This window comes from Schistocerca nitens, chromosome 1, assembly GCF_023898315.1.
Source record: "Schistocerca nitens isolate TAMUIC-IGC-003100 chromosome 1, iqSchNite1.1, whole genome shotgun sequence".
NCBI lineage: Eukaryota > Metazoa > Arthropoda > Insecta > Orthoptera > Acrididae > Schistocerca > Schistocerca nitens.
In genome coordinates this window covers 1,266,885,780-1,266,910,923 of record NC_064614.1, presented here as the reverse complement: position 1 = coordinate 1,266,910,923, position 25,144 = coordinate 1,266,885,780, and the positions used below count along the sequence as shown (strand labels likewise).

Sequence of the window (25,144 nt, the reverse complement as noted above, 5' to 3'; positions counted from 1 at the left end):
ATCGAGATCTTCCACGCCGTTGGCGATACATTTTCCAGCGACTGGAGCTATAAATTCGCATTACTGATGGGATGAATCCGACTTACAATCGCAAAAATTTTGAATATGGTAGATGCTCTTCCTTCAATAAAACCGGACTTTAATGTTTTTCAACGAATAAAGCTCGTTATTCTGAGTCAAATAATAGTACCCTCTGATGAATTGTTCCTCTTAGTTCATTGCGCCTCTGTCATATTTATGTTCAGCAGGCACTAAGAAAAGACGATGTTCAAATAATTGTGGCTTTGCAGAACCGGTTCTTAAATCGAATTTTGGACTATCGTAGTTGTCGTATTTCTAACACAGTTATTAGGATTGATCTTAAGATGGTTAGTTTGGCAAGACAAGTAGTATATTTGAAGCTTAAATACTTCAAGCATTCATAGACGAACAAGTTTTCTTACCGCACTTTTTGATTAAAACTGATTGGTCACTGATACTCCGCATTTCTGCTACACAAATTGATGGAGTTGCTACAGGTTACACTAGCGACACGTTTGTAACAATACGGATGCCTGACATATTCAAAAAATGGTTCAAATGGCTCTGAGCACTATGGGACTTAACATCTGAGGTCATCGGTCCCCTAGAACTTAGAACTACTTAAACCTGACTAACCTAAGGACGTCACACATATCCATGCCCGAGGCAGGATTCGAACCTGCGACCGTAGCGGTCGCGCGGTTCCAGACTGAAGCGTCTAGAACCGCTCGGCCACATCTGCCGGCGCCTGACATTTTCTTTGTTGGAGACCAGACATACCTAAATATCATTTGCTTCTGTCTCAGAATTTTTATCTGCTTTGTAGAAACCAGCATAAGATCCGAAAATAACGATAGTGTAAAACCTAGCTCGCTTTGTTCGTCCACGTTACCCAGTAAGCAGACGTCCACGTAGATGACGTGTTCCTTGAGTTTCGGATGGTATTTTCGATTCACTTCCGTACTACCGTTTAATGAACAGTGTACGCGGGTGCGGAATATCAGACTGGATTGAAGCGTTTCCACCCAACAGAACACTGCATGTCGTTTTGAACGGAGAGGCGTCTTCAGACACGAAAAGTAACTTCGGGTGTGTTATAGGACTATTACTTTCCACAACATAGATAAATGACCTAGTAGTTAACGTCGAAACCTCCATGAGGCTTTTCGAAGATCTTGCTGTTGTATACAGAGAAGTCACAGTGACAGAAAATCGTAGTGAAATGCAAGAGGTCGCTGGGTGCAGGGAGTGGCAACTGACTATGAGCATAATGAAATGTAGCTTATTTGGAATAAATAGGAAAAAAGATGCGTCATTATATGATTCTGTTCGCGACTGGAACAGGAAAGAGGAGGCAGTGACAGGTGGTACTTAAGTACCCTCCAATACACACTGAAAGGTGGCCTGCAGAGTACAGAAGCAGATGAAGGTGTAGATGACCAACAGTGACTATCACTGAAGCTTTAAGTAACTCTCTTGACTGTTCCCTTGGGTGCGCTTCAAAACGCTGTTTAGCAGTAATTTCCTACAAAGAGAGACGAACTGAAATATCTAATTCGGAAAATAAGGCGTTTGATCCGGATTCCAAAATCGTAGAGGTGGGTATTCCGAGAATAAAGCTGGAAAATTTTTGAACACGTGTTAATGTAGCTAGGAAATTTGCGACCGTCTCCTTAAAATACTTTTTTTGTAATGTTGAAAACATAAAAAATTTCTCCGTGGCTGGTTGCAGAACATTACAATAATAAGAAGAAGAAACGCATCTTTAATCTATCATAACGGTTGTTATTGTATTGATTTAGTTTTGTTACTCATGGGCCAATATTAGGCTTCTTATGCCATCAACAGATGCGATTAGACGAGTTTTGCAGAATGTCAAAGAAGTGTTTCTCTTCTGTTCTTGTAAATTATGTTCATTTAAAACTGAAAGTGTAAACTGTTTTCCTCACTTCTCAACGCTAGAAAGGACATTCATTACCCTACAAAACTTCTGTTTCTCTTTGATTCGTTTTTCAGCTCTTCATATCGGCAATATTTTTTAATATAATCGAATCAGCGCAACACACCAAAAAACTTTCCAGACGAAAGTTAATATGATTTGAAAATCTATACTTGGTATCTTTTCGTGCTCATTACACCCAATGTTAAACTCACCATTGGGTTAGTTCTTTGAGATCTTGACCTCAATAGACTTCCGGTTGAACAGTTTTCGAGCAATTACTCTGGAACGATAGGTGTGACTCACAACCCCCGAATAGTAATCATAAGATTTCAACCACCACCTCGAAGAAACATAGCAACTACTCTGTTTATGTGACAGAAGAAGAAATGGGAGCCAAAATGAAAATTATAGTGGATGCACTATTGGAGTCAGCGTTTGGCAGAGCTTTGTAATACTTACGATCAAATAAGGCAGATAGGATAGGCAATACCCCTTCGGAATAGCTAAAATCTTTGACGTAATTGGCAACCAAAGGGCTATTCAAGTTGGTGTGTGTAATGTATGAAACTGGAAGCACGCCATCCTACATTCGGAAAACATGATCAGGCAATCCTAAAGACGACAAAGAGTTGCGAGAAATATCGCAGAATCAGATTAACGTCTCAGGCAACGAATTCGCTGGCAAAAACAGAGGAATGAAAAAGAAAAACGAGGAGTTGATAGCTGACTTTCAGTTCGGTTTTCGGAAAGGCAGGGCCACCAGAAATGCAGCTCCGACTTTGCGCTTCATAATGGAAGCTAGACATGAAAAAAAAAAAACTTCCAATGGATTTGTCGACTTAGGATAAAATGGTACTAGGTGATCGAAATTCTGAGTCAAGGAACAGTAAGTTATAAAGAAATAATGGTAATTTGCAACCAGTCGAGAAATGCTGCTGTCGGAGCCCAAAAAGACATATATGTTCCTCTTTAAAAGACACCGACAGAAAAGTTGGGAACCAGCTGCCTCAATCCTTACTCCAGCACAAATTTTGTTTTGGAATACGAACGTATCCGCGCTCTTTTACCCATCATCTTCGTCTCACAGACACTGTCTATATGTGTTTCTCTCCCACTATATCCTATTTGTAGCACTGACATTTTCTACTGTCTGTCTCTCACATTGCCACTATCTTCATCCCTTTCTCTCTTCTTTAGTATTGTTTCCTTCTCTGCCACTTTCACTGTCTCCCTGTCCCACTGCTATTGTCTCTGTCCCATTCTTTCTCCCTCCCATTGCCACTGTTTCTTTCTATTTCGCTTACAGTCTGCTGTCTGTCTCTTCAACCACTCTCGTCTCTCCTCTACACGTCTTCTTGGGGAGGGTTTGCTTGCTGTTTGTACCCTTTGACTGGGAAACTTTAACACGTTGGTATAGGTGATGGGGGTGTCCCATTCGTATTTGCATTCCCCCTCGTAGAATCTGCAATCTACATTGTTTCCGATTCTGTGCTCTACTGCAACATATTATCGCATTGTGCGGCATTTTATCACGGTCAACCAGCACCCAACTTATCGGTCTCTTGTAGCGATCTCTGCGTCTGCTTGCGTCATAAAAGAAAATTAGGGGTATCAAAGCATAGAATCGGCTTCAGTGGGGAGTTTTATTTAAATCCTATCTTAGCTGCAAACTAAACATGATCATTTTCGCTCTCGTTGCAGCCTTTGTGATTTAATATTCTGAGATACAATACAACCCAGCATTTCATCTTTATTTTGACATGATTTATGGGACAGAAAAGTACCATGACTATTGTGTCAGAGTCTTTTAAAGAGGAACATATTCTCCTAATTTGTGCCCCGACAGGTTCATTTTTCCGATAGTCCCCTTCTCTCTCCTGCTATAGAAGGTTGTGCTGATTTTATAAAACGAATTCTATAGGTAAGTGAAGTTCGAAACATTCATATACTCTGACACAAATAAACAACAAATAAGTCTTTATAATATATGGTTAACACGAACCCGTTTGCTTTACACTTTTTCTGCACACTTTGCTCATCAATCGCAGTTCATCAAAAACGCTCAGCTTTTGAATTGAATCTTTGAAGGGTAAAAATATTATTAGAATATTTTACTGAATTTGTAATCTTTCCATTTTTACATAATTACTAGCAGTCCTGAGATAAATCAAACATTCGTAAGATTTTCCTAGAAAGCATACTTGGCGTTCTTTTCGAACAATATTGGAAATCGCTGTTCGTTTGGTCCAAATACGAATTGAGTCCTAAGTTCAGTTCCAAAATTTGAAAACCGTCGCGTGAGGTACGAAGACAAAAGATATTAAAGCGACTGTACGAAAGTGCTGTGTAGAGTGACCACACCCAAAGAGATGCTTCCTGTGCTTCAAAGTGAACGCGGGACTCCCATCCAATGCAAGTTCACTTCACACTGCTTTACATAAAAATTAACGACGTTTTTGGTCCACAGCTACAGTATGCCGAAAACGCGGCGTTTGATTTAACAGTACGCAAAGAACCTTGTATCACAAAATAATTTTTCTACGTCAGTTAAAACTATATTTGCGCCTGAGGCATGATTACGCTATCTTTGAACCTCTGAACCTCGGTAACGGATAACGACATCGAAAACGTTTCAGGGTTCACAGAGAACACCATTTTAAGAACAAATGGTAAACGTTTTGAAGATCTGCTGTGAATAGAAATTACAGAAGTGGTCATTCCAACAACTGGTACCTCTGGTCCCCAAAAACCATGGTTTTCCGGGTGTATCTTGATAACGGATAAAGATGTTCGAAAACGGGGAAAAAGACGTTTCTAGGTATACGGTTAAAATTTGAGCCATTTGATATGGGTGGTTAGACAATTGCGGCCAATTGTGTAGAAAAAGACTAAAACCTGGTTTTTGCGGTTTTCTCAGGAACCGCCCATGAACATATGGTGCTTTTTGAAGCCACGTAAGTCTCACCGTAGATCACAGCTAATGCAAAAGAAACAATCGATTCACTTAATTATCTGTGCTGTAGGTAACGTATAATGTTTACATTTTGACCATGCGCTGTAGGATAGCTGCAGTATGGGTTGAGACAGCTTACTATCACGCACGACGAATACTTACAAGAGCGCAGAGGGAATAATAACAATAGAAGATCAATAACGAAGTGATCGGATTAAAATTTTTGCAAGATAGGGATGCAGTTGTCAACTACTGTTCAGTCTGTCCTCCAATCAAGTAAAGGCAGAAACAAAATAAAGTTTCAAGAGTGGGATTAAAATTCGATGTGAAATATCATTGATAAGATTCGCTGATGACGTTGCCATCTTCAGCGATTGAGAGTAAACCGAAGAAAGTGATGAGTTGCAGGAATGAGATTAGCGAGAGACTTAAGATCAAGTTTGGAGACCATGAAGTAAACGAAGTGAAGGAGTTGTTTTACCTCGGATGCAAAATAGCACATGATGGACGATGAAAGGAAGAGATAAAGAGCTGAATAGGACAGGTAACGATAGCATTCCTTGGGAAAAGAAACCTACTAGTGTGAAACATAGGTCTTGATATGAGGAAGCAGTTAGTGAGAATGTACGTTTGGAGCACAGCACTGAATGGTAGTTAATCATGCTCTGTGGAAACACCGGAGAAGAAAAAGATCGATGCATTTGTGATGTGGTGGTACAGACGAATGTTGAAAAATAGATGGACCGACAAGATAGGGAATGAGAACGTTCTCCGCAAAATGGCCCAAGAAAAGAATAAGCGGAGGACACTGAAAAACAGACGGAACAGGATGCTAGGACATGTGTTAAGACATCAGGGAATTACTTCCACGGTGCTAGTAGGAGCTATAAAGGGAAAAAGTTAGGGGAAGACAGAGAATAGAATATATCAAACAAATAATTGAGGACGTAGGGTGCAATTGCTACTCAGGGATGAATAGGTAGCACTAGATAGATGGACCGACAAGATAGGGAATGAGAACGTTCTCCGCAAAATGGCCCAAGAAGAGAATAAGCGGAGGACACTGAAAAACGGACGGAACAGGATGCTAGGACATGTGTTAAGACATCAGGGAATTACTTCCACGGTGCTAGTAGGAGCTATAGAGGGAAAAAGTTAGGGGAAGACAGAGAATAAAATATATCAAACAAATAATTGAGGACGTAGGGTGCAATTGCTACTCAGGGATGAATAGGTAGCACTAGTCTACATCTACATCTACATCCATACTCCGCAAGCCACCTGACGGTGTGTGGCGGAGGGTACCGTGAGTACCTCTATCGGTTCTCCCTTCTATTCTAGTCTCGTATTGTTCGTGGAAAGAAAGATTGTCGGTATGCCTCTGTGTGGGCTCTAATCTCTCTGATTTTATCCTCATGGTCTCTTCGCGAGATATACGTAGGAGGGAGCAATATACTGCTTGACTCGTCGATGAAGGTATGTCCTCGAAACTTCAAGAAAAGCCCGTACCGAGCTACTAAGAGTCTCTCCTGCAGAGTCTTCCACTGGAGTTTATCTATCATCTCCGTAACACTTTCGCGATTACTGAATAATGCTGTAACGAAGCGTGCTGCTCTCTGGTGGGTCTTCTTTATCTCTTCTATCAACCCTATTTGGTACGGATCCCATACCAGTGAGCAGTATTCAAGCAATGGGCGAACAAGTGTACTGTAACCGATTTCCTTTGCTTTCGGATTGCATTTCCTTAGGATTCTTCCAGTGAATCTCAGTCTAGCATCTGCTTTACCGACGATCAACTTTATATGATCATTCCATTTTAAATCACTCCTAATGCGTACTCCCAGATAATTTATTGAATTAAATGCTTCCAGTTGCTGACCTGCTATATTGTAGCTAAATGATAAAGGATTTTTCTTTCTATGTATTCGCAGCACATTACACTTGTCTACAATATAGATTCAATTGCCATTCCCTGCACCATGCGTCAATTCGCTGCAGATCCACCTGCATTTCAGTACAATTTTCCTCTGTTACAACCTCTCGATATATTACAGCATCATCCGCAAAAAGCCTCAGTGAACTTACGATGTTATCCACAATGTCATTTATGTATATTGTGAATAGCAACGGTGCTACGACACTCCCCTGCGGCACATCTGAAATCACTCTTACTTCGGAAGACTTCTCTCCATTGAGAATGACATGATGCGTTCTGTTATATAGGAACTCTTCAATCCACAGTTCGTCTGATAGTCCATATGCTATTACTTTGTTCATTAAACGTCTGTGGGGAACTGTATCAAACGCCTTGGGGAAGTCAAGAAACACGGCATCTACCTGGGAACCCGTGTCTATGGCCCTCTGAGTCTCGTGGACGAATAGCGTGAGCTGGGTTTCACACGATCGTCGTTTTCGAAACCAATGCTGATTCCTACAGACAGATCTCTAGTCTCCAGAAAAGTCATTATACTCGAACATAATGCGTGTTCCAAAATTCTACAACTGATCGACGTTAGAGATATGTCTATAGTTCTGCACATCTGTTCGACATCCCTTCTTGAAAACGGGGATGACCTGTGCCCTTTTCCAATTCTCTGGAACGCTACGCTCTTCTAGAGACCTACTGTACACCGCTGCAAGAAGGGGGGCAAGTTCCTTCGCATACTCTGTGTAAAATCGAACTGGTATCCCATCAGGTCCAGCGGCCTTTCCTCTTTTGAGCCTTGCAGACAAACAAAAATTACGCGAAGCGAAATGTAGTGTGAGGTGGGCTATGCCAGAGGCGTTCAATGAATTCGAAAGTAAAGTTGTATGTACTGACTTGGCAGAAAATCCTAAGAAATTCTGGTCTTATGTCAAAGCGGTAGGTGTATCAAAACAAAATGTCCAGACACTCTGTGACCAAAATGGTATACAGAAAGAGAGAATGACAGACTAAAGGCTGAAGTACGAAATGTCTTTTTCCAAAGCTGTTTCAAAGAGGAAGACTGCACTGTAGTTCCTTCTCTAAATTGTCGCACAGATGACAAAATGGTAGATATCGAAAAAGATGACAGAGGAATAGAAAAATGATTAAAATCGCTCAAAAGAGGAAAATGAGTGTTACTTTGAGATGAATAGGTTGGCACAAGAGGGGAATTCGTGGTGGGCTGCATCAAACCAGTCAGAAGACTGAGGACTCAAGAAAAAGAGAAAATGGAAGTGCATGTTTGCAATGCTTGATCATGCAGGAATCGCAGTAGCAGAGTATTGTAAGATAAGATGCCGCTAAAGCGGGTGGGGGGGAGCCCACTGATAAAGTGGGGCGTCGTACGGTAATTCGTTTTTGTGAACAGTGGAATTGCTTGAGCTGTGTCAGATCAACAGACATGAGGTAAAGGTGAAAAACGTCACCCGCTGAGTGACAATGCGGAAGAAAGTGAATGTTGAATGATGGCGACGGACGGTCATTGAAGAGGATTATGAGGATACATAACTTACTGTAGAACTGTATGTCGCACTCACAAATCCTGTCAGTACCAAAACAATACGAAGGGAGGTCCGTAAGCAGAGAACTGCAGGTCGCAGTGGAATTCCAAAACCAGCCATCAGTGATGCGAATGCCCATAACGGGAAAAATGGTGCCGAAGCTATATAACCGGGGCAGTGGAGCAATGCAACAATGTCATTTGGTCGGATGAGTTTTGTTTCACACTTTTTCCAACTACTGGTTGAGTTTACGCCCCAAGGGCGAATCATGGGCTGGGTTTGGTGATGATTGGGCATCCATACCATAATATTCCTTGGGCACCACAGGTACTCTGCAAGGTGGCATTACTCCCAAGGATTACATGAACATTTTGTCTGATTAGGTCCATACTACGGTAGAATGTCTATTTCCCAATGGTGGTGATGTGTTGTGAGTGGGGAGGGAGGGAGGGCCCCTGTTGACGCAGCTCGTGTGGTCGTCGATTGGTTGTGTGAGCACTATGTAGAACTGTCGCACCTTCTCTGGCTACCACAATCAGCAGATCTCAGTATCATTGAGCCTTTGCGGTCTAGTTTGGAGAGAGGGGTGCGTGACCGACCGCTATCTACAGCCACCGTCGTTACTCTAACTTGCCACTGTTTTGGAGGAAGAAGGGCATACCTACACCGTATAAGACGAAGTAATGTGTTTTTCGTGTTTCCACATTTTTGTCGATCCCTTTACGGAAGTTTATTTTTTCGTGGCGATAGCATCCACAGTACAACTCTCCATTCAGGGTGTACATAAAGTCGGAGAACACTTTCAATTATTTATTGCACAAGAACCAAAGATTGCACAGATATCATACATATGTCATATTGAAGGGAAACCCTGAAAGTTTTTTGTTCATGTATATCGCCACAGCGTAGTTTGGTAATTTGCCGATAGTCAGCGCTAGTCGCAAACATGGCGAGTTCAAGTGCGGAGCGAGCATTCTGCGTGTTGGAGTTCGACAAAAACAAGTGTGCTACAGCTGTTCAACGGATGTTTGGAACCAAGTACAGTAAGAAGCCACCAAAAAGGAAGTCCATTTACCACTGGCACAACAACTTCGTTACGACGGGTTGCCTGTGCCCGGCAAAGAGAAGCGGACGTCCCAGTGTGAGTGAAGCGAATGTGCAGCGGGCACGGGAGACATTCATAAGGAAACCAAAGAAATCGGTGCGTCGTGTATCCCGTGAACTCGAAATGGCTCCAATGACAGTGTGGAAAGTCCTGCGACAGAAGCTGTCTACAAAACAATACAAATTGGAGCTGCCGCATCGATGGATCGGCCGTGCTACAGAAGGGGACAGCTGTTTCATGAAATGGCCTCCCCAATCACCAGATCTCACTCCGTGTGACTTTTTCCTGTGGGGACACATTAAAGATCTAGTGTATGTACCGCCTCTACCACGTGATGTAGCAGAGCTCCGGCAGAGAATAAGGGAAGCGACTGCCACAGTCGACGATGCCGTGCTGGGAGGGGTATGGCAAGAATTCGATTACCATATTGACGTCTGCCGGGTCATTCATGCTTCGCATACCGAATGTTTGTGAAAAAAACTTTCAGAGTTTCTCTCCGAAATGCAGTATGTATGACATCTGTACAATGTTTAGTTCTTGTGCAATAAATAATTGAATGTGTTCCCAGGCTTTATGTACACTCTGTACCAATCGTCAATTCAGAAAATCTTTTCCGCCGTTAACTCTGAACGGCAAATAAATAACCTTTTCTTCTTCTGCAAAGAACTTTGGGGTAATTCTGGACCATCATCAAACTGGACTGAACACACAGCTACTGTCTGTAAGAAAGTGTCGAGCGTCACTCCACTACCTGCAGAAATATAAGAAAAGCGTTTTCTTTCGAGCTTAAGGGGAAGCTCGTATGAGATACTAATACTCCCCATACTAGACTATGGCGATGCCATCCAAGGACTTATTTGCTAAAGAACACGCAGGATGGAAGTGCCGATGAATGCTTGTGTACGATACACGTGTAACATACGCTTCTTCGACCATATCACATCAGTCTATGAACGATTATGATGGTTGCGTGTCGATACGCGGAGAGACTATCATACCCTATGTTTATCTTCTTCGGACTCATTGGACTCCCGCTTGTTTGTCTTCATTTCTTGCTCTAATATCTGAATATCACAACAGAAAAACAGGGCTATTCAAAAAGAAGGAACAGATTTCAAACATTTATTTCATCCAAACTATAAAAGATAGGAACACAATTCCAACGTTCTTGGAAAGAGAAACGTACACATTTTTATGCACCAAGTGTGAGCACCCTGTGTTACACGACAAATATCAAAACGGTGTCTCATTTCGTGCTCCGTGTGTGGCAGGAAAGGAACCGTTTTGATGTTTGCCATGTAACACATGGTGCTCACATTGAATGCATAAAAATTTGAACTTTTCTCTTTCCAAAGACGTTGTAAACGTGTTTCTATCTTTTGTAGTTTGGAAGCAATAAATCTTTGAAATCTGTTCCTTCCTGTACTCGTTGTCGACAAATTAAATTTCTTTCTGTACCATCACTTAGCACTGCCATGTTACCTGAATCATTTTCTGTATCAACTTGGGAACAATCTTCCTCATAGTATCAGAGAAATTTAATTACTTCGAAACTTGGAAAGACAGCTAATGATCGACCTGCTACTGCAACAGACATCTCTCCTGCGTTCTGCGCAGCTCATTATGGTCAATCCCCGTTCCCCGGAACTTTTCCCAACTACTTGTCGGCAGAGTTCTCTACATCACTGCCACTTCCATTTCAGTCTTCGCCTCTTCCTTTATCCATTCTGCTTCTGGTAACACCAAAGGTGGCTTCAAATATGGTAAGCTAATCTCTATCATTCCAAATGCCCTGTACTGTTGTAATAATGATTATTTTAGTTAATGGCGTTAGTGTCAAAAAAAAAATGGTTCAAATGGCTCTGAGCACTATGGGACTCAACTGCTGTGGTTATCAGTCCCCTAGAACTTAGAACTACTTAAACCTAACTAACCTAAGGACATCACACACATCCATGCCCGAGGCAGGATTCGAACCTGCGACCGTAGCAGTCGCACGGTTCCGGAGCGTTAGTGTCAGTTCTTCTTATTTCGTATAGGCCATCTAAGGACCACGACGTTGAGCTATTGCGTTTGGAGTGGGCTTTGACATTTGCCCAGTATTTACGCATCCTCTGGCTGTGTTGTTCCTTTCTCTCCTGTGTCCACAGGGCACCAGTCTTTTTTGTTAGTAGTCCGCCCTGCAACCCCTTTTGTCTAAGCTTCTTCCTGAGTACTGTCCGATCCTTCAAGTTTCCTTCTGTTGTTGCCAGTTCCTGAAGATCTTTCTCCACTCCCATCAACCATGGTGACTGGTCTTCCTCTTTTGCTAATAACAGAGAAGCTGGTTGGTCAATCTGTCACGATGCATCCATAAAATGCTAGACGTCTTTTCCTAGCTACTTCTGTGATTCTTTCACAGTACTCGTAGGGCTCTCGGTCGGGTCGCCTTTTATAATTGTCGCCTTCCTTGACTGGCCCCAGTATCTTCCTCATTATCTTTCTCTCCTAGATTTCGAGCTTTTCAGTAAGTCCCTTCGTATTGAGTATTGACATTCTGAAGCATATAAGGCTTCAGGACGGATGACTGACTGGTAGTGATTCAGTTTAGTGTTACGTGAGAGACACTGTTTATTATAAGTATTCTTCCTCAGCTGGTATGCCAGCTTTGGCTTGTTGACTCGAGTTGATAGTGCTGTTCCTTCAGATAGATTGTCAGTTGTTATTACTACTAAAATTATATTTTTGTTAGTGTTATTATTGACAAGTTTGTAATATCTTTTGTACGTGATGCCCCTGGTCAGATGTAAGACATGGCCTTAAGGTCCTGATCTTGTCAGACTATACCAGCAGTCAGTAAATAAATGTTACCTAGTACCCTCGAGTGTTGCCGCAGCGACTGCGCTGCAGCTCTTGAACCCTGAACCTTGTGCCGGCAGGAGGTGCAGCGGCTGCGGCGGCGGCGGCGGCGGCGGCGGCGCCTGCGCTACGTACCCTGCTGACGTGGTGCGCGCGCCGGCCCATCAGCTCGTGGATGGCCGACACGATCTCGGAGAGCTCGGCGCGCGTGATACAGCCGTCGCCGTTGATGTCGTACAGCTTGAACGTCCAGCGCAGCTTCTCGTACATGGAGCCGCGCAGCAGCGTCGACAGCGTCACCAGCAGGTCCTGCGGGCAAGCGGCGTCAGCACGAGTTATCCGGGCCGCGCCTCTGTTCGATCGCGAGTGGGAAAATACGGAGTTCCCAAAAGGGAACGGATCTACAGGGTGTTTCACTATTCATTTTACCCACTTCTAGAGGACCTGCGGGGATTAGCAGATAGAGTTCTACATAGGAACTCGCGTCCTGAAACGTCGATCAACAATATATATATATATTGATCGTGACCGGGCCAAATATCTCAAGAAATAAGCGTCAAACGGAAAACTACAATGAACGAAACTTGTCTAGCTTGAGGGGGGAAACCAGATGGCGCTATGGTTCGCCCGCTAGATGGCGCTGCCATAGCTCAAACGGATATCAAGTGCGTTTTTAAAAATAGGAACCCTTTTTTATTACATATTCGTGTAATACGTAAAGAAATATGAATGTTTTAGTTGGACCACTTTTTTCCCTTTGTGGTAGATGGAGCTGTAATAGTCACAACATATGGCTCACAATTTTAGACGAACAATTGGTAACAGGTACGTTTTTTAAATTAAAATACAGAACGTAGGTACGTTTTAACATTTTATTTCGGTTGTTCCAATGTGATACATGTACCTTTGTGAACTTACCATTTCTGAGAACGCATGCTGTTACAGCGTGATTACGTGTAAATACCACATTAATGCAATAAATGCTCAAAATGATGTCCGTCAACCTGAATGCATTTGCCAATACGTGTAACGACATTCCTCTCAACACCGAGTACTTCGCCTTCCGTAATGTACGCACATGCATTGACAATGCGCTGACGCATGTTGTCGGGCGTTGTCGGTGGATCATGATAGCAAATATCCTTCAACTTTCCCCACAGAAAGAAATTCGGGGACGTCAGATCCGGTGAACGTGCGGGCCACGGTACGGTGCTTCGACGACCAATCCACCTGTCATGAAATATGCGTTTCAATACCGCTTCAATCGCACGCGAGCTATGTGCCGGACATCCATCACGTTGGAAGTACATCACCATTCTGTCATGCAGTCAAACACTTTGTAGCAACTTCGATAGAACATTACGTAGGAAATCAGCATACATTGCGCCATTGAGATTGTCATCGATAAAATGGGGCCAATTATGCTTCCTCCCATAATGCCACACCATACATTTACCCACCAAAGTCGCTGATGTTCCACTTGTCGCAGCCATCGTGGATTTTCCGTTGCCCAATAGTGCATATTCTGCCGGTTCACGTAACCGCTGTTGGTCCATGATGCTTCGTCGTAAATAGAACGTGTGCAAAAAAATTGTCATCGTCCCGTAATTTCTGTTGTGCCCAGTGGCAGAACTGTACCCGACGTTCAAAGTCGTCGCCATGCAATTCCTGGTGCATAGAAATATGGTACGGGTGCAATCGATGGTGATGTAGCATTCTCAGCACCGACGTTTCTCAGATTCTCGATTATCGAGCAATTTGCTGCTACTGATGTGCAGATTAGCCACGACAGCAGCTAAAACTCCTACTTGGGCATCATCATTTCTTGCAGGTCGTGGCTGATGTTTCACATGTGGCTGAATACTTCCTGTTTCCTTAAATAACGTAACTATCCGGCGAACGGTCCGGGCACTTGGATGATTTCCAGGATACCGAGCAGAATACATAGCACACGCCCGTTGGGCATTTTGATCACAATAGCCATGCATCAACACGATATCGACCTTCTCCGCAATTGGTAAACGGTCCATTTTAACACGGGTAATGTAACACGAAGCAAATACCGTCCGCACTGTCGGAATGTTACATGATACCACGTACTTATACGTTTGTGACTATTAGAACGCCATCTATCACAAAGCGGAAGAAGTGCTGCAACTAAAAAATTCATATTTCTTTACGTACTACACGAACATGTAATTAAAAATGGGAGGTTCCTATTTAAAAATACGCGGCTGATATCCTTTTGACCTATGGCTGCGCCATCTAGTGGGCCAACTATGGCGCCATCTTGTTTCCCTTCTTCAAGCTAGACGAGTTTCGTTCTTTGTAGTGTTTTCGTTTCATGCTTATTTCGTGAGATATTTGGCCCGGTCACTATCAATGGACCACCCTGTATACATGTTGTTTCCGAAATAGCGAGCAAAAATGTACGAGGACCTATGAATGCTTCACTGAACAACTTGAGATAGGGAACGTGGGGTCGGAGAAACCAGCTTTAGGAGATATGGAAGTAAACTTGTCTTCCTCTTTGTCTAGCATTGTTGTTTTCCCGCATACTCGCAACTAAAATGCGTACACGTTTACACGTGCTGTACTGCTTATTTACATATACATTCTTTATTTCCTGCACGAAACAAGTCATATACTTGAGCTTCGTGTAAAGAGCTCTACCTGACTTGTCGGAAAACGTGCCCATGGCTGTTTGGAATGAGAGGGTGTGGACACAACATGACGGTGCATCGCCTCACTTCAGTGTGGATGTCCGCAACCATCTCAGTGCTGTATTTCCTGGTCGCTGGATTGGAAGGGGTGGTCCTGTTCCATAGCCTGCGACGTCACCTGACCTGAAACCACTTTATTGTTTCCTATGGGGATGTCTAAAATCACTTGTGTATGAGACTGCAGTGGATACGGAGACGAAATTAGTTGCCAGAACTGTAGCTGCCTGTGATATGACTTGACACATACCAGCGATATTTGTCACAGTGTGTCAAAATCTTGTTCGCCGATGTCATGCTTGCATTTAGATTGATGGTCGTCAGTTTCAGCACATTTTGTAAGATACAGCACAAATTGTACATTCATTGAGTCAATGATACAGTTCTCAATGAGATTTTCACTCTGCAGCGGAGTGTGAGCTGAAGTGAAACTTCCTGGCAGATTAAAACTGGAAACATCCCCCAGGCTGTGGCTATGCCATGTCTCAGCAATATCCTTTCTTTCAGGAGTGCTAGGTCTGCAACCTTCGCAGGAGAGCTTCTGCAAAGTTTGGAAGGTAAGAGACGAGGTACTGGTAGAAGTACAGCTGTGAGGACGGGGCGTGAGTCGTGCTTGGGTAGCTCATATGGTAGAGCACTTGCCCGCGAAAGGCAAAGGTCCCGAGTTCGAGTATCGGTCAGGCACACAGTTTTAATCTGCCAGGAAGTTTAAATGATACAGTTAACTCTAGCTAAAGTAAATAAAAAAGGACGAAGTAGTGTGAATTTATTTCTATTATCTCCTTAAGCTGTCTTTTCGGACCCTAAGTACCCTCCCTCAAATTGTTCAGTGGACTGATTCCGTGACGATGTTACAAACGTTCAAGCATGATGGAGAAGGGTGAATGTATCAATTCGAGGTAATGGTCCCTGTACGGGAAACGAACGAGTCGGAAGTCAAAACCGACAACCGTTCTGATACATCTGACAGTGGAATACTAGTACTGATACTGTTCTTGCTAAAAATGTAGGGTATGAAACTTTCAGAGGCGGTAGTATGGATCAAAACAAGAAAAAAATGTCCAGTAACCATGGGTTCTAAAATGCATGTCTGAGGACCTATAAGCACTTTTTTTTATCTTCGCTAGTGTAAAACACATCTCCTCTATCGAACAAGTTCTCATACCTCTTAAGGTACGCATTTTAGAGCCCATATGAGAAGTATATACACAGGGTAACATTTTGTAAGATAATTTTATATTGAACCAGAGATAGTGAAATGTAGTATCGTTTCTGCAGCAGCGTCGCTGATCAACAGCGATCGCTGGTTCAACGTGTTATGGGTAATGTGTTACTTTAGATAGAGAGATGTATGGACGACTCTCAAGTGTAAAGTGTAAAGACGTGTTGTATTTGACGTGTGCTGGATATATACCTACTCGCTACGGGCAGTACTGACTTTTTTGTTTGCAAGATACGGTACTGGAAATAATTAAGGTAAGGAAAGTTGTTTTGTTACCAATGCAATGCGCGTATTCATAAATGATGATTGAGACAATGTATAGCACTCACAGCCAATGATTTCGTAAAGCTAACTGTTAATGTGTAATCAGTTTATTGTGTTAATTGTGAGCATTATTAATTTTCAAAGAGTCAAAATACAAGTTTTAAAGTTAGTGAAGTATTGTTACTTACCACTACTCAATACCAGTTCTCAGATCCATGTCGTTTTTCATTAACTGTTTTGTTCAAGAAGTTATTGTCTCAGTCATTTTTGATATCATTAACATGTTTTGAAATCAAGAGCCTTGCACAATAGCTGTTTGCTAACTATGCAATTTAAGCGTTACCATTGCGCAGATAAGCGTAAGAAATTTTAATATTTCAGCATTATTGAGCATAGGTACCATTATTTTGAAATTCATAAAGTTTTGTTTTATTACCAGTGTCAATTTCAAATCAATAGTTATGCATCAGATTCAGTTTTTGTGTTACGTAAATTCATGCAGTTTTGGTTTGGTTTAAAGTTGATGTCAGTTTTTCTCGCAGTCAGGAAAGGTCAGCGCAGGGCAAAGGGCATAAGCGACGAGAAACGCCCGCATGCCATTCCCATTCCAACAGATGTGTCGCAGGCTACTGTCAGTTAAGTAATTTTATATGTATATGTTTCACATGTTTACTAGACCTTTTACTGTCTTTGTCCATACTACCACCTCTGAAAGTTGCATACCCTACATTCTAAGCAACAACAGTCACAATACCTGTATTCCACTGTCAGAAGTTACCAGAATGGTTTTTGCTTATCGACTCGTTTCGTTTCCGGTACAGCGACCCTTATCTCCGATTGATCATTTATCGCCGGCCGGAGTGGCCGAACGGTTCTAGGTGCTACAGTCTGGAACCGCGCGACCGCTACGGTGGCAGGTTCGAATCCTGCCTCGGGCTTGAATATGTGTGACGTCCTTAGGTTAGTTAGGTTTAAGTAGTTCTAAGTTCTAGGGGACTCATGACCACGGCAGTTAAGTCCCATAGTGCTCAGAGCCATTTGAACCATTTTGATCATTTATCCTTCTCCATCATTCGTATACAGGCCTATGCAGCGCCTTTGGATAAAGTTTCCGGACCTGAATTCCCATATAAAACTTAACTTACTGAGTCCCCTCCACAATCTCTAGAAGTATGTAACATGAATTGTGAAACACCAGCCGGCCGTGGTGGCCGGGCGGTTCCAGGCGCTCAGTCCGGAACCGCGCAACTGCTACGGTCGCAGGCTCGAATCCTGCCTCGGGCATGGATGTGTGTGATGTCCTTAGGTTAGTTAGGTTTAAGTAGTTCTAAGTTCTAGGGGACTGATGAACTCACATGTATAGTCCCATAGGTCTTAGAGCCATTTGAAGTATGTTTTGAAGCCATTTTGTGAAACACCTTGTAGATGTGACGTCATAATTTGTCTCCCACAGCCCTCTTAGAAATGGGCGGCGATCTGACTCACAGATCTCAGCTCTGCGGAGACGCTGTGACGGCTCCTCGTCAGACAGTTGTGATTGTCTTGTTGTCTTGTGCCGCGGCTTACGCTTGACGAAACGTTGTCTCTGTGATACAGAAGATAAACCCTAGGAACAATTGAATTCGCAAAAAAAAAACAAAGTATAATGCACTATAGTCTACTTTCCGATAGGGTATGACGCATGCGTGTTGCACCAATTAACACCGTACGTTCAATTCAGTTAACGGGTCCTGGACGTCATGAGGGCTCAAATTTTGGTATTTCTTTTACTTAATAAAATTCTGCGATTCACTTTATTCATAGCACCTCACCATTTTCTTGTTTAAAAGTTTTTCTAAAGCAGATGCGATGCTTGACAGCCTGACTCTCAGACTAATGTTTAACACAAAACTTGGACTACATTGTCGCGTTATTTAATTTTGACGCCGCTATTTCCATAGCAACTCGTTTGTGTAACATCTTTGAAGAACATATCGACTATACTAGTAGCAGGGATTTATTGCAAACGATTTTTCAGTCGGTACAAGTAGATTATTTGAGTCTACTTAAGTTTTTCGCTTGTGTTGGCGTTGGAAACTTATTGTGACTGCGTATTTCACTCTTTTTAAATCGTAAAATGCCAAAAAGGAAGAAGTCATAAATTTTATGGTAATAAACACAAGAGTGTTGGTGGAAATCCTAAAAATGAAGAAATTGTTAGGCTGCAACGAAGTGAGGTTAAGCCTAAAAGTTCGCCAGGCAGTGCTTAAAAACGCAAGGTCAAACATCTTACCGAAAATGAACGCGATGTTGTTGTTGCAAATAGTGAAAAAAAGACTACATTTTAATTAGTGGGTGCAAGCTTTCGTAATTGCTTTTGTCTATTGCTAAGTGTAAATACTGTTAACAGCGAAAAATCCCTTACGTTTAGTGAGAACGTAAGTAAAGGAAGAGGGCTATCCAGTAAAAATATAGTGGAATGTCAAGTATTAAGGTGATCATGCATTGCTGGATGCTGGTATGAAACATATTGCAGCACTGTGTCACTGAACTGTTACTAAAATTCAGTCACTGAACTGTTACTAAAATTCAAACATTAGAAATTTATGCCTCTATCACAGGATCTAACAGCTGGTTAACTATTTGGTGCTTACTGCATTTAGGTGCACATAAACCACGAGACTGCTACATTGCAAATCTTAATCCTATAAGCAGAAGGCTTACATACATTCAGAACTGTGTGTTGCTTTCACTCCGCTATTCATCCATGTATTACGCATTATTCTGAGATATGCAGGTCCTTTTTCTCCTTCCGCCACATTCGAGTCATTAATGTATGTGCTTTTTAATTATGTACAGATATATTTTGACTCAGCATTGTATACTTGTTCTTTGGTCATTATATCTTCACCCTGCATATCACTACAAATGTCTGGGCTTATTTACCACTATCTTTGAGTGCAGCCAATGGTCCTTCGCAAACTGACAGTCACACCTTTCATTATTTGGCATATGCTTCTAGGATATTTCTTTCTTGGAATACTTCTTATTTACAACTATCAAATACTATAAATACGTCTCTCATTTAATGTTTTGCATCAGATCCTCCAATTTTAATTTTGAATTTAGTCATTGAAATTTAGTTAGAAGATTCCGCAGCAATGAAAACGCTTTTGTTTTAATGATGTCCACCACAAATCCTATATTATATCAGTGACACTCTCGCTCCCCTACTTTACGACAATACAAAACGTGTTGCCCTTTTTTGAACTTACTCGATGTACTCTGGCAATCCTATCTGGCAAGAATCCCACACCGCGCAGTACTCCAAATGAGAACGGACAAGTGTAGTGTAAGCAATCTCTTTAGTAGATCTGTCACATTTACTAAGTGCCCAGCCAATAGAACCCAGCCTTTGGTTAGATTTCCCCAAAACATTTTCTGTGTGTTCCTTTCGATTTAAGTTGTTCGTAATTGTTCATAATTGTAATTCCTAGGTATTTAGTTGAATTTACGGCATTTATATTTGACTCATTTACCGTTTAACCGAAGTGTAGCGTATTCCTTTTAGTACTAGCGCGGAAGACCTCGCACTTTTCGTTATTTAGTGTCGTCAATTGCCAATTCTTTCACCATACAGATATATTTTCTAAATCGTTTAGCAATTTGTTTTGATATTCTGATAACTTTACAAGCCGATAAACGACAGCGTCATCTGCAAGCAACCTAAGACTGCTGCTCAGATTGTCTCCGAAATCGTTTATATAGACAAGGAACAGCAAAGGGCCTGTAACACTAACTTGGCGAACGTCAGAAATCGCTTCTGTTTTACTCGATGACTTTCCGTCAATTACTACGAACTGTGACCTCTCTGACATTAAATCACGAATTCATTCGCGTAACTGAGACGATCTTCCACAAGCACGCAATTTCACTACAAGCCGCTTGTGTGGTACAGTGTCAAAACCTTCTGGAAATCTAGAAATAATGAATCAATCTGAAATCCACTGTCAATAGCACTCAACACTTCGTGCCAGTAAAGAGCTAGTTGTGTTTCACAGGAAAGGTGTTTTCTAAACCTATGTTGACTGTGTGTCTATAGACCGTTTTCTTCAAGGTAATTCATAATGTTCGAACACAATATATGTTCCAAAATCCTGCTGCATGTCGACGTTAGTGACATGGGTGGATTACTACAATTACCTTTCTTGAGTATTGGTGTGACCCGAGCAACTTCCCAGTCTTCGGATACGAATCTTTCGTCGAGCGAAACGTTGTATATAATGAAGTATGGAGATATTGTATCAGCATACTCTGAAAGGAACCTAACTGGTGTATAATCTGAACCGGAAGACTTGGTTTTAAGTGATTTAAGTTGATTCACTACTCCGAGGATATCTACTTCTAAGTTAGTCATGTGGCAGCTGTTCTTGATTGAAGTTCTGGAATATGTACTTCGTCTTCGTTGGTGAAGGTATTCCGGAAGGCAGTGTTTAGTAACTGCTTTGGCAGCACTTTCATCGATAGTATGCTATCGCACAGAGAAGGCATTGATTGTGTCTTGCTGCTAGCACACTCCACATACGACCAGAATCTCTTTGGATTTTCTGCCGATACTATTTCTTTGAATTCAAGCCACATGTGGTCTACACTTATATTGTTAATTTGGAAATAGTGGAGATTGTCTCTCAGGAAGGCGCCAAGTGACACTAAAAGGAACAAAAGAGGACAAAAAAACAGACGCTAGAAATAGAAGAGAGTAAAACATGAAAGCAGATTACAGTGGCTAGCCAACCACGAGAATAAAAGGGAAAGCCAGCCACTGTGCAACACATTAAAACCTCCACCCCAAAAGCACTAGGGTGGAAGAGCCAGAAGGACAAAGGACATGCGCTAAAGGAGGCATTGTCACCCAACACCGAAGGCAGGGTGCTGGGAATGTTAAAAGTCCAGCAAGAGGTGGACTACTACAATCATTTGGGAGCCACAGCGACACTGAGGTGGGTCCTCGCGACGGAGTAGGCATCCACGTGCAGTTTGTTGTGCGTACTGTTATGCCCAAAGCCGGAAAACCCTACGATATAAGACAGAACGCAGGTCAGCATCGAAGATGCCTGTCTCCAGAAGCGGTTTCCGCGTCGCCTGTTTGTCCATCCGGTCGGCAAGTTCGTTGCCGGGGATTCCGACATGTCCTGGGGTCCACACAAGCACCACGGAGCGGCGGGACTGTTGAAGGGCATAGATTGACTCCTGAATGGACGCTACCAGAGGTTGGCGAGGGTAGCACTGGTCGATAGCTTCTAAGCTGCTCAATGAGTCAGTACACAGGAGAAATGACTCGCTAGGGCATGAGTGGATGTACTCAAGAGCACGAGATATGGCCGCCAGATCTGCATTGCAAACACTACAGCCAACTGGCAAGGGGTGCTGCTAAAAATGTCCTCCATGAACATATGCGAAGCCTACGTGACCATCAGCCATTGAGCCGTCGGTGTAAACCACTTCAGAGCCCCAGAACACGTCAAGAATCGAGAGGAATTGACAGCGGAGAGCGGCGGGGTTAAAGGAGTCCTTAGGGCCATGCAAAAGGTCCAGACGAAGCTGCAGCCGAGGTGTATACCTTGGAGGCGTATGTGAACGTGCCGCAAGCAGAGGTGGTAAAGGGAAGGACTCCAGTTCGGAGAGAAGAGACCGCACGCGAACCGCAATCGTTATCCCCAGTCTGGGTCGCCATTGTGGGAGGTGGACTGCCACGGGCGAGAAAAGGAGACGGTTATTCGGATGCTCAGGGGAACTATGAATGTGTGCTGCATAACTGGCGAGCAGTTGCGCACGTCTGATCTGCAGTGGAGGGACACCAGCCTCCACCAGTACGCTGTTCACCGGACTCGTCGAGTAAATGCAATGATGAAGGCGCTGCCTAACCATAGACCACACTCCCATAGTCAATTCGGGATTGGACAAGGGCTCTGTAGAGCTGCAGCAGCGTGCAGCGATCTGCACCCCAATTGGTGTTGCTCAGGCAACGGAGGGCATTGAGGTGCTGCCAGCACTTTCGCTTAAGCTGACGAAGATGAGGGAGCCAAGTCAATCGAGTGTCGAAAACCAGTCCTAGGAATTGATATGTCTCCACTACAGAGAGTGGATCATCATTAAAGTAAAGTGTGGGTTCCGGATGAACTGTACGACGCCGACAGGAGTGCATGACACACGACTTTGCGGCTGAAAACTTGAAGCTGTGGGCTAGAGCCCATGACTGCGCCTTGTGGATGGCTCCCTGGAGGCGCCCTTCAGCAACAACTGTACTGGAGCAACAGTACGAAATGCAGAAGTCGTCTGCATACAGAAAAGGTGAGACGGAGCGCCGTTAATGGACACTAAAAATAGAGAGACACTCAATACAGAGATCTGCGGTACTCCATTCTCCTGGATATGGATGGAACTATGGGAGTCACCAACTTAGACACGGAAAGTACGGAGCGACAGGAAGTTTTGGACAAAAATCGGAAGCGGTCCCCGGAGATCCCACTCATACAATGTGACAAGGATATGATGTCGCTAAGTCGTGGTGCATCCTTTACGTAAGTCAAAAGAGATGGCAATCAGTTGTTGCCGTCTGCAAAGGGCTGTTCGGATGGCAGACTCGATGGTCACAGCGACCCTGGCGGAAGCCGCTCTGACATGGAGCCAGCAAGCAACCTGACTCCAGGACCCAGCCCAACCGCCGACGTACCATACATTCCAGCAGCTTACAAAGAACGTCGGTGAGGCTGATGGGCCGATAGCTATCCACATCAAGCGGGTTTTTACCGAGTTTGAGCACCGGAATGATGGTGCTCTCCGGCCATTGCGACGGAAAGACGCCATCGCACCTGATCCGGTTGAAGATGAGAAGATGTCGCTTGTAGCCAGATGAGAGATTTTTAATCATCTGGCTGTGGACGCGATCAGGCCCAGGAGCTGTGTCGGGCCAATGTGCAAAGGCACTGAGGAGCTCCCACTCTGTAAATGGGGCGTTATAGGATTCACTGCACCGTGTAGTGAATGAGAGGGCATTCCGTTCCAGCCGCCGTTTGAGTGTTCTCCGACGCAGAGGCTCGAGCAAAGTGCTCAGAAAAGTGCTCGGCAATCGGGTATTCGTCGGTACAAAACTCGCCATTTATGGTAACACCGGGGACAGCTGTTGGGGCCTGGTACCCGAAGAGACGTTTGATCTTTGCCCAGACTTGAGGGGGTGACGTGTGGCACCCAATGGTGGAGACGTATCTCTCCCAACACTTCTTTCGTTGTTTGATAAGGTAGCGAGCACGGGCACGGTGCCGTTTAAAGCCTGTGAGGTGCTCCAGGGAAGGGCGCCGCTTATGCCGCAGTAGAGCTGGCCGACGATCCTTAATTGCTTCAGCGACTTCCGACGATCACTAAGGGACTGTCTTACGGCTTGGGCACCCTAAAGAGAGAGGGGTCGCAAATTCTGCAGCAGAAACAACAGTGCTAGTCACTTGCTCAATCATCACATCGATGTTACCGTGTGGGGGAGATTCAGCAGTGACAGCAGAGGTGAAAGTTCCCTAGTCCGCCTTGTTCAAAGCCCATCTGGGCAGACGTCCGTGTGCCTGACGCTGGGGCAGTGACAGGAAGATGGGGAAGTGGCCACTACCACACAGATCGTCATGTGCTCTCCAGTGGATAAATGGGAGAAGTCCTGGGCTGCAAATTGATAAATCAATGGCCGAGAAACTACCATGACCCACACTGAAATGTGTGGCGGCCCCATTATTTAAGACGCAGAGGCCGAATGTGTCAGTAAAGTTTCGACATCTCTGCCTCGGCCAGTAAGCATGGTACCACCCACAAGGGGTTATGGACATTAAAACCTCCCAGAAGTAGGAAAGGTTTAGGGGGTTGATCAGTCAGTGCAGCTAATACATTCTGGGGTACAGCACCATCTGGAGGAAGATACACATTGTAGACAGGTATTTCCTGCATCGTCCTTATTCTGACAGCCACAGCTTCAAGAGGGGTTTGAAGGGGCACATGTTCACTACAGACCGAGTTTAGGACATAAGCACGAACTCCACCTGACACTCTATTATAGTCGCTACGGTTCCTGTAATATCTGGGCGCTGATAACCTCGCTGTTGTGCGCCCTAAAACACTAATCATTATCATCATCATCATCATCATCCTGTAAGATCCCTTATAGCCGCGGAGGGCAGAGGTCCGCATTGTTGGGAACCAGATTTCCTGGAGGGCAATGCAGGTAGCAGGGCAATGCAGATAGAGGTGTAAAGCTTAATAGTTGCCTCAGCTCAGCCAGGCGGTAGAAAAAACCGCCGCAATTCTACTGGAGGGTCACATCGTGAGACTGGGAAGGCATGGAACATTCAATGAGGCAGTTTATGCCTCAGAGTCACCTGCTTCCACCGATTTATTGCCTGAGCAGTCTATATCCATTGTGTCTGAGGGTCTGGCGACATCTAGGGCGTCAGCGAACGCCGAAATCTCCACCCCATCCTCAGCGGCAGAGCGTGTAGGTAACGGTGGTGTGGGTGCCACCACAATTTTCTTGGTCTTAGTGGTTTTATTTTTGGATTTCTCTCCCTGCTGCTTGGGTTTCCCTGGCTGGGAGGAC

General features: G+C 43.7%; 1 protein-coding gene across 1 annotated transcript in view; it reads right to left on the bottom strand.

The window, feature by feature from the left end:
• LOC126233988 (calsenilin-like) overlaps nucleotides 1-25,144 on the bottom strand; it is a 306,257-nt gene that overhangs the window by 85,510 nt on the left and 195,603 nt on the right. Inside the window, exon 5 of the mRNA XM_049942898.1 lies at nucleotides 12,463-12,636. Within this exon, the coding sequence (XP_049798855.1) occupies nucleotides 12,463-12,636 (174 nt within the window). The remainder of the gene's footprint in view (nucleotides 1-12,462; nucleotides 12,637-25,144) is intronic.